This window comes from Suricata suricatta, chromosome 7 (assembly GCF_006229205.1).
Source record: "Suricata suricatta isolate VVHF042 chromosome 7, meerkat_22Aug2017_6uvM2_HiC, whole genome shotgun sequence".
NCBI classification, from domain to species: Eukaryota; Metazoa; Chordata; class Mammalia; order Carnivora; family Herpestidae; genus Suricata; species Suricata suricatta.
The window spans coordinates 28,996,803-29,007,079 of record NC_043706.1 but is presented as its reverse complement, the minus strand read 5'-3'; the positions used below and the strand labels follow the sequence as shown (position 1 = coordinate 29,007,079).

At 51.9% G+C, this 10,277-nt stretch overlaps 1 protein-coding gene across 1 annotated transcript; it reads left to right on the top strand.

The window, feature by feature from the left end:
* The first annotated feature begins 4,261 nt into the window (after nt 1–4,261).
* On the top strand, nt 4,262–9,582 carry POU5F1 (POU class 5 homeobox 1). Its single transcript, XM_029944831.1, has 5 exons — nt 4,262–4,666; nt 7,826–7,946; nt 8,269–8,399; nt 8,724–8,882; nt 9,067–9,582. Exons 1-5 carry the CDS (start codon nt 4,262–4,264, stop codon nt 9,331–9,333), a joined length of 1,083 nt encoding a protein of 360 aa, XP_029800691.1. The 3' UTR covers nt 9,334–9,582.
* The last annotated feature ends 695 nt before the right edge of the window (nt 9,583–10,277 follow it).

The following is a 10,277-nucleotide window of genomic DNA, read 5'->3' as shown; positions in this document are numbered from 1 at the left end:
CTCTGCAGGACCTTAGAGAGCAGGCAAGGTAGACCAGGAAGAGGTGGAAGAGGGGGTAGTTCAGCTGGTCTGTCAGTGGCCCACATGCCCTCACCTTTCAGAGCCTCCTTTCTAGCTAAGCTCCTGCCCCCAACACATACACAGTCTGGATTTTCTGTGGGCTCCTGCCTTCTGTGTTGACCATTATGGGTACTGCAGTGCACCTTTCTCTGGAAGAAGTGGAAGAGGAGCGGCAAGTATGCTCAGAGTATTAGAGCCAGGAGTGACCCTAAGGATGTTTTGGCATCCCTCTTTCTAGGAGGCTGAGGCAGGGATTTAAAGAGAATAACTGAAGGAATATGAAAAGAGAAGGGAGTAGGTTAGGATTTTTGTTTTCTCTCTAGCTTTTGGCTTGGGTATCTCCTTCCCAGTACACACACACACACACACACACACACACACACACACACACACACACACCTCAGCTCTGTTTTCCATGAGAAGTTTTGCCCCCTGAAGCATGTTTCTTGTAACCTCCCAAGCACTGAAAACCAAGTCCAAATTGGTCTGTCAAAATCCTCCTACATCTCCTACATAACTCGATCAGACTTGATGGAAATACCTGCCAGATCTCCCAGGAAAGCTGCTTGGAGTTGGGAGATGGGGTGTAGAAAGGCCAGTTGCCAGCATCTTACTTAGTTCCTCCTTCTCTTACCCCTCCAACCCCAATTGCTCTTCACAAGTGTGCAGAGAGAAATCTATATTCCCATGGCAAACAAGTGACAAAGGTAGATAGGAGGCAGCAATTTTATGTTCGGGCTGGATGGAAATGTAGAGTTCATTTAGTCCAATTCCTCCTGACAAGATAAGGAAACTGAGGCATGAATGGAGAAGGTGCCATTGGCTGGGGAGTCAGAGCCAAGGCCAAGAACCCTGCCCTACATTTAGTTTACTCCTGACTACTTCTCCCAGGCTCCCACTCCTCTCATTTTTCCCACAGACTACAACCAGCAAACTGGCTCCTCTATTTGAAGTGAGTGTCTGGACCGGGAAAAAGAAGACATCGGTTTGTACGCCTGGAGAGACTGTAGGATCACTGTGAGGAAGGGCAGGTGATGGTTTACAGGGAGTGGGGATATGTATACATTGAGATTAGGGAGATAATCTCTCAGGGTGGGCAAAGCCTGAACCCTTCTCTCCTCAGCCCTCCTTGCTTTCTTCTGCCTACAGACTGACAGAGCCCTGAAATCAAAGTAAGTGGTTTGCCATGCTGGTGTAGAGCAAGTCTCTATTGATCTCCATCTGAGCCTTTTTTGCTGGTTTTCCCAAACAGCACCCCCATGCCCCAACAAGGGGATGGTTAGGCTGACACCGCTTTGCAGCCACATCAGCCAGCCCCTCCTGGGGAGTGCTGGACCTCACCTGCCCTCCCTGCAACCGGACACTTGCCTTTGTCTCTGTGCATGTGTCTTGACATTGCACTATAATGAAGGTGTCTGTGGAGAGTTTGTGAGCCCGGTCCTGAATTGATTTTGGGGACTTGAAGTATTTTAGTGACTCTCTAAGATCCAGAAAAGTGAAGCCTGGTCTGATGACTCAACCTTGCTTCCAGTGTCCTCTAGGTCAACAATCCTGGCTGCCCTGCAGATGCTGGCCGGCAGAAGGGCAGCCCCCTACCCTTCAGGATGAACTGGAGGATGGAGAGGGGGAGGGGAGCATGTCTCAGCCAGGATAAGCCCTAAGAACCCCAGGAGGGGCTGGCTAGGACTTCAGACAAACTTAACTTTCCCTTAAGGCTCTGACTCAGACTCCAGGGAAGCACAGGGCTGACCTGCAGCAGAGGCCCCACCATGGGCCAACAGGGATCCCAACACCCGCTCCTCTTCTAGTTCTCTCTCTGGAATGGGTCTCTTGCCCAGGCCAGCAGCACCACCTAGAGCAGCCACACTTTGTAAACTAAAAAATAACAGGGTGGTGTTGAGTGGGAAAATTGGGAACGTATTTGAGGAGTCGCTGGGAAGATGGACAGCAGGGACTGAATTCGCATGAGGAGAGAGGTTTCTAAAGGGTGGCGAGCTGAGAAGCGCCGGTGATGGGGATTTCAGCCAAGTCCCAGGACTGCCCCTCCCCCTCCTCCAGGAGGCTGTCTCCTTGGCAGACAGCAGATACATGCATGACAAAGGTGCTGTGATGGCTCCGTCCTGGGGGTGGGGGAGATGGCTGGGGAGGGGCCCCCTTCTGTTCTAAAGCAGTCTCTCCACCCCCATCAAGCCTCTTAATCTATCTGCCTTTTGGGCAGTTAGTGGCTTAGAGGAGAATACAGTTCCGGCTCCACTGCTCTGCTGCCCTGCACATCTCCCAACAGACCTATGGGAAGTTTTGAAATGCATGCACACAGTTAGTTGTACAAAATGTACATACAGATGGACACATGAACAGGGCTGTGTTATACAGACTCAGTGGGGGGCAAAACAGGCACAAAAAACTCACTGATGCCAAGGTAAAGACAGATGGCTACGGTCAGAAGAACCCCCACCAGGACACTCAGCCCCTCAGAAGGCAGACACTGAGCCACCGACCCCAGCAAAAAACCACAGACAGGGCTGAGCTGAAGAGATGCCTTAAAGTCGTCAGAGGTCAGTGTCCTTGTCCCTAGGCTCAGGATTCTGACCTTCCAAGCTCTGGAGAACTCTGATCCAGTCCCCCGATTTACCTGAGCGCCTCCATTTAGGGCGAGTTTGGGGAGCAAACATCAACCTTCACAGACAGGATCTCTGAGGGCTATTCTCTTGCGAACAGAATCCAGCACTAAGCTAGTGGTGTGAGCCCTGGGGACAGTCAGGGAAGCCCAAAAAAAGAGGCCCTGGGGGAAGAGTTTAGGGCAGGCTTCCTGCACCCCCTCCCCAAAGTGCTCTTCTGTATCTTTCCACCAGCCCCACTAAACAAAGTGGATCCCTTGGCCCGGGGGTCTGGGGGAGGGGTGGATGACAAGGCAGGACGCCTGAGTCCTCTAGAGGAAGGGGAGCAAGATATCTAGGTCCCAGCGGGGGGACCCGTCTGAGGCTCAGGCTTTGAGGGGATTGCAGGGGGATGGTGTTTCTGGAGTTCTTTTTAGCTGCTCTGAGGGGGATTCTGTGTGGGGGATTGGGGCTGGGGGTTGGGGGGCAGGAAGCTGTCCCCAGGGGAGCCATCCAGGCCCATTCAAGGGTTGAGCACTTGTTTAGGGTTAGAGCTGCCCCCTCTGGGGACTGGGATTGTCCAGCCAAGGCCATTGTCCTGCCCCCTTCCCCCAGTCCCTTCCAAGCTACTTTGAACCTGAAGTCAGATATTTTTTTCTCCCCAGCTCTCTCCTTTGGCTTTCCCCACCCAGGGCCTAGGGCTGGAGGCCTGGGCTGGGGAGGGGGTGGAGGAACGGCCAACAACTGGGCCAGATATTCGGGTCTCTGGGGGGAGAGGGGCAGCACGGAGGCTGATGTGGGGGGCCCACAGTGGGGGGCCTATGGGGTGTATGTGTCTGATCCCTCCGTCTGGACAAAGGTTAGAGAACGTGGGCCCAGTCAGTCCAGAGTCTGGCCCTGAGAAAGGGAAGTAGAGGGTCAATCCCTGGGTTCAGTAGGTAAGAGGGTGCTAGAAGGGAGGCCTTGTCTGTCAGTCTGCCCTTGGAGATGGAGTGAAATTCAGCAGGCTTGGCCGATGGGTACAGGGCATCTGTGAAGTGAACCTGGACAGCAATCGGGATGGGGCTGTCAAGGTCCCTGGGGGATTTGGGCAAGAGGGAGGACAGCAGTGGGTGGCTAGTAAGGAACTGAGGGTTGGTTACCGCAGTCCTAGAGACATACACACTCAAAAACGTTTAAGGAGCCGAGAGGATGGCTGTGCACCAGGGAGGAGAAGGCGCAAGCGTCTTTGGAGAGCAGTCAAGCCCCTGGAACCCGAAAGAAGTGTCCAGGCGACCCTAGACAGTTCTGAGGGAGCCGGCAGCCTGTTGGGAGTTGGAAGTGAAGGTCCAAATGAGGGGCCTGCATCAATGGTCTGGGGCCTTGAGAGGCACGTAGCTGGAGCTCCCTGGCTTTCCATCCCCTCCACAGACCACCGCCACCGTCAGGCAAACACCCTTCGCCTCAGTTTCTCCCACCCCCACCGCCGTCACCTCCACCCGTCCAGGGGGCGGGGCCAGAGGTCAAGGCTAGTGGGTGGGATTGGGGAGGGAGAGAGGTGTTGAGCAGTCCCTCGGAGAGCCCTCATTTTTCCAGGCCCCCGGCTTGGGGTGCCTCCGTTCCCCATGGCGGGACACCTGGCTTCCGACTTGGCCTTCTCGCCCCCGCCGGGCGGTGGAGGCGATGCGCCGGGAGGGCCGGAGCCCGGCTGGGTTGACCCTCGGACCTGGCTGAGCTTCCAAGGCCCTCCCGGCGGGTCAGGAATCGGGCCCGGCGTTGGGCCGGGCGCTGAGGTGTGGGGGATTCCCCCGTGCCCCCCGCCGTATGAGTTCTGCGGGGGGATGACGTACTGTGGGCCTCAGGTTGGAGTGGGGCTGGTGCCCCAAGGCGGCCTGGAGACCTCTCAGCCAGAGGGCGAAAGAGGAGCCGGGGTGGAGAGCAGCTCCGAGGGGGCCTCCCCAGAGCCCTGCTCTGCCACACCTGGGGCCGTGAAGCCGGACAAGGAGAAGCTGGAGCAGAACACCGAGGAGGCGAGTGAACTGAAATGGGGCCGGAGGGGGTGGCTGGGCTGGTAGGGGGCGGCCAGGGAGCGGGTGGTGGCTGCCTAGGCCTGAAACCAAGAGGGCTGCAGGCAGAGGCGACGTCTCAGGCGAAGAGGGCTGTGTGGCCTGAGAGCAAGGGCAAGGTGGGAAGCAGAAGCCAGAATTCAGAGAAAAGGAGCAGGTGAGGGCAGGGCACCCTCGGGGAGTCGGAAGCTGCCCCAGGCTGGCTTTGCTTCCTGCCCTGCCCTTGTCAAGTAGCACCTTTCCACTAGGCCTGGCCTGACCAGGGTCCAATCACTCATTTATTACCAGACCAGTACCAGGCGCAGCTTGGGGTTTGAGTTCCTTCTCCCACCCTTAGCCTTCCTTGAACATTTGATCCTTACCAGACTCAGGATCTTGGCCTTAGGGTTAAGTGGCCTGAGGGCAAAAACCGTGCTTATCCCAGCATTATTGTTCCTGAAAGTCTAGGGTGTGACTGATTTCTGATAGAAGCTCCTGTTTGTGCTGTGTGTGTGGACGTGTGGGGTTGGGTTTTCCTCCCGTCAAGTTTAGGGCTTGTCTTCCCTTGACCTATGCCTCGGGGCCAGTGAGTCACCATTATGCAACGTGCACACCCTGGCACCCCCTTGGTGGAAGAAGTCCTCTCCAGGCCATCCCCCAAATGTAGGGTCTGCTGAGGGATTGAAAGACTTTCTCGTCCAGCCCAGCTGAGGACTATTAAGGATGTATCTTCCAGTCCTCCCAAGAGACAAGTGTAAACAATTAGAGATCAAGTACTAAGACTTTAGACCTCACCGAAGGAGGTGTGAGCGGTTCTACCGACCGAGTGGCCCTAGACTTTGTAGGAGGTGACTGCTGAGCCTTGAATAATAATGGCTGCCAATTGTGGTCCATTTCCTAAGTGCCTGGTTGTGTGGCTCAGTTCCTACATCATTATCTCATTAAACCACCACAAATCTCCCAGGGAGGCATTATTAGCCTATTTCACGGGTCTGAACTACTAAATGATGAAGTTAAGATCTGAACTGGGGTTACTTTATTTCAAACTCTCAAAGTAGGATTTGGAAAAGCTATTATGGGAAGCTGAGAACATTTGTAGATCTGAAGCATGGACTGAGCAGAAGTTGGGAACGGAATTTGAATTTGATGTGATTGATCAAACTGCACAAACGTTTCGGCTTCACTGGAGTGCTCCAGGGCTCAGTCCATCACCCTCTGCTCTATCTTCCTTTCCTTCCTCTCATCCACCCTCAAGCTCAAATGCCTTTGGACCGGACTGCCACATTTTCTGTCTCCTGCTGTGATGGCTCCGTGAACTCCACCCCATCCATCCCCAACCGGTCCTCATTCCTTTCGCATTCTACATCCCATCTTTTGGAAGCACAGCTATCTTCACCTTGGAAATACACCCTGAAGCAATCACTACAGCCACCACCTTCTGTGTGGGGTTACTGTAGTTGTTAAGAGTCATACCCTCATTTCCTCCTTAGTCTGTTGTCAACATATCAACTAGAGTGAGCATTTTGTTTTTATTTTTATTTCTTTTAAGTTTTATTTATATATTTTGAGAAAGAGACTATGAGCACGGGGGTGGGGGGGGAATGGGTGGTGGTGCAGAGAGAATCCCAAGCAGGCTCTGTGGTGTCAGCGAAGATCTCAAAAATCCTGATATCACAACCTGAGTCAAAACCACGGGTCAGATGCTAACTGACTAAGCCGCCCCAGTACCTCTGGAGTAAAAGTTTTTTTTATTTTGTTTTTATTTATTTATTTAATTTTACATTTATTTATTTTTGATAGAGACAGCACAAGTTGGGGAGGGGTAGAGAGACAGGGAGACACAGAATCCCGAAGCAGGCTCTGAGCTCGAACTCACAAACTGAGATCCTGACCTGAGCAAAAGTCGGATACTCAACTAAGTGAGCCACCCAGGCCCCCCCAAATTTCATTTTCTTAAATATTTATTTGAGAGAAAGAGAGTGCGTGCGTGCATGACTGGGGAGGGGCAGGGAGAAAGAGAATCCCAAGCACGCACCACAGTCTGTGCAGAGCCCAAATAAGGGCTCAGTCCCACGGCCATGAGATCATGACCTGAGCCATCCAGGCCCCCCTGGAGTGAGCATTTTAAAATCAGATTATTTTCCTCCACAAAACCATTTTCCATTTCACTCTCACTGCAGTAGCCACAAGATCTGCCCCGCTCTTCCCTTTGTCTTGTGGGCTCCTCCCCATATCTTCTATCTTTCACCCTCCTCCAGCCACACAGGTCTTGCCACTGCAGGTCTTTCCATTGGGTTCTTTCCCTTTGCTCAAGTATCATTTTCTCTGACTTTCTTATTTAAAATTGTCACCATCCTCAGTCCCCTACCCTGCTGTACTCTAATCCTCCATCCTGCTGTATTTTTTTCCATAGTGCTTCTACCACAGTAACATACTGGAACTTATTTGTGTCTCCATGTTACAATGGAAGCCCCCTGAGGCCAGGACTTCTTGTCTGGTTTAGGTAGCTGCTGGCTAATAGAAAGTGTACAATAAATCTGTTGAATTAATCAATGAGAATCCCTGTATGTCTCAAAAAGATACAGTACAAATAAGGAGTCATCAGATTTTTTTAAATGAGCACCCGTCTACCACTGTCTACCCATTGCTTAATTCGTACCATTTTTGACACCTTTTTTGTAGTGTGTTTGTGTATGTGCCTGCCGTGTCATACCTTGGGAGGAAGCTGGGGGAGAGCATATTGAGAATTAGAGACTTGTGCCCTTTAGTTTTCTAGTCTCAGCTGCCTCAAACTGGTGTGATAATTTGAGTCAAGAAGGTTTTGTGGGAATGAAATGAGCTAAGAGGCAGCAGCTTTCTTCATTACCTGACAGGTATTCATTCTCATGGAGGCCAGGGCCTGCCTTTCCATCTGTGCGTGAATGGTGCTCTGCATCTACCCAATGTGTTGCTTTCTGGGGTGGAATGCTGCTTGTAGATAGGTCACTTACAGATATTTGGTGGGCAATCTGGATGCAGATACTTGCACACACCATTCCTTGGGCTACAGTCAGATTCTTGGGGCCCAGATGGGAAGGGGGATCGCGATCGACAACTGGTGTGTTTGTGTTCTCACATGTCCTCTTCCTTCATTTATAAATGTAGTCCCAGGATATCAAAGCTCTGCAGAAAGACCTGGAACAATTTGCGAAGCTCCTGAAGCAGAAGAGGATCACCCTGGGATATACTCAGGCCGATGTGGGGCTCACCCTGGGGGTTCTCTTTGGTGGGTCTCCCTCAGCATGTCCTGACACAGAGCACAGGGACCACATCTCCCCTGGAAGAACATGCCTGAACTCAGGGCTTTTCTTCCCACCAGGGAGTGAAGGAAGGGTGTTTCAGGAGGGGACTTTATCCCCACACATGAAGAGGGGAGGGTAGAGAGGAAGGGGGAAAAATACTAGGACCTTGAGTTTCCTCTGGGAAGAAGTGGGACCCTGATGTAGGATCTTGGAAAGGCAGGAAAAGGTGGGGAGTCTCTGAGTCTTGGGGTCACGAAGGTATTGCCTTCTGCCTCACCTTACTTCTCTTTCTACCTGTCTCCCCAGGGAAGGTGTTCAGCCAGACAACCATCTGCCGTTTTGAGGCTTTGCAGCTCAGTTTCAAGAACATGTGTAAACTGCGGCCCCTGCTGCAGAAGTGGGTGGAGGAAGCTGACAACAACGAAAATCTGCAGGAGGTAAGGGGGACAGGGATCCTCAGGGCTCTGCTGAGTCTTAGCCTGGTTTTCAATGCTTCCATCCACGGCTTCCGGCTCTCCCTCCTGGGGCAATGGTCCTCCATGGGATGGAGTGGAATTCTCAGTTCTGCTGGAAGGAGATCCAGAGTCCTCTGTCTACAACCACCCTTCCAGAATTCTTTCCCTACCAACTGCTGCAGGTGACCCGTCCAGGCACTGCCACCTTAGCAATTTGCTCTTGAGTCACTGACTTCATGGTGCTCAGCAGGCTCAAAGGCTGCCATTCCATCTTCCTCCCTTGTCACTCTCTCCCCACCTCACCAGATATGCAAAGCAGAGACGCTTGTGCAGGCCCGGAAGAGAAAGCGAACAAGTATTGAGAACCGAGTGAGAGGCAACCTGGAGAACATGTTCCTGCAGTGCCCGAAACCCACCCTGCAGCAGATCAGCCACATTGCCCAGCAGCTCGGGCTGGAGAAGGATGTGAGTGCCCTGTCCTTCTATGCTCCCTCTCCTCCCCAGTCCCCACCTCCCTTTCCCTGGCTCTGGCTCTTATCCTTAAACCACTCCAGATCTGTTGGCTTTGGGCCAAATGACTAAGCAAAGCTAGCCCCACCTTCTGGAGTTCATGATTGAATGTCACTCTACCTTGTATCTTCCATCCCAGGTGGTCCGAGTGTGGTTCTGCAATCGCCGCCAGAAGGGCAAACGATCAAGCAGTGACTATTCGCAACGAGAGGATTTTGAGGCTTCTGGGTCCCCTTTCCCAGGGGCGCCAGTATCCTTTCCTCTGGCACCGGGGCCCCATTTTGGTACCCCAGGCTATGGAAGCCCTCACTTCACCACACTGTATTCCTCAGTCCCTTTCCCTGAGGGTGAAGCCTTTCCCTCTGTGTCTGTCACCACTCTGGGCTCTCCCATGCATTCAAACTGAGGTGTCAGCCTTTCCCTAGAAAGGGGGCCAGAGGAAGGGGGATAGCTAGGGAAAGAGAACCTGGGGTTTGTACCAGGGCTTTGGGATTCAGTTTTTCATTCACTAAGAAAGGATTTGGGAACACAAAGGGTGTGGGGGCAGGGCATTTCAGGGGGTACAGGTTGGAGGGAAGGTGAGGTTGAAGGATGCTCTTGTTTTTTAATCCCCACATCACTTATCACTTTCTTAAATAAAGAAGCCCGGGACACAGTGGGTGGATACTTTTGTATTTGGTTTGTCCTCCTTTGGTTGGAAGAGAGGCTGGGGATACCCAATAGTTTTATATTAGTAGCTCTTGGACCCCAATAACCCTGAAATCAAGGTGCCATTTAAATTGTCAGTCACACAATACCAGCGGGAGAGCCAGTGTTAGAACTTATTATTTATTTGTAGAAGGTCCCTATAGATATGAACTAGTTCTTCAGAGCCTGTGATTTGCAGTCCTGGGGAAATCTGAATGGAATACCTCATTTTTATAGCCTATTCCCTATTAGGAGCTGGCCTTTTTTTTTTTTTTTTTTTTTTTGCTTTCCCCACTCTTAGAAGTATCCTTAGTGGCATTATATTAAGCATTTTTAATTTTTAAAAATGTTTTTATTTTTGAGAGAGAGACAGCATGAGCAGGGGAGGGTCACAGAGAGAGACACACACACAGAATCTGAAGACAGGCTCCAGGCTCTGAGCTCGATGTCAGCACAGAGTCTGACACGAGGCTCAAACCCATGAACTGTGAGATCATGACCTGAGCTGAAGCCGGACGCTTAACCGACTGAGCCACCAAGGTGCCCCAAGGAATCATCTTTAAATACTTTCCTTCTATATATTACCCCAAGTAGAAACTCCATCATGTGCTTTGTTGATCCCAAAGTCCATTTGGTTTTCACTTAAGGTCTTGGCCTACTTTG

Bases quoted from the DNA above. Each gene is read 5' to 3' on its own strand.
- POU5F1 (XM_029944831.1), top strand. From the start codon at position 4,262: ATGGCGGGACACCTGGCTTCCGACTTGGCCTTCTCGCCCCCGCCGGGC. The intron at 7,947-8,268 runs GTGGGTCTCCCT...CTGTCTCCCCAG, and splicing joins CACCCTGGGGGTTCTCTTTG to GGAAGGTGTTCAGCCAGACA. The intron at 8,400-8,723 runs GTAAGGGGGACA...CCACCTCACCAG, and splicing joins ACAACGAAAATCTGCAGGAG to ATATGCAAAGCAGAGACGCT.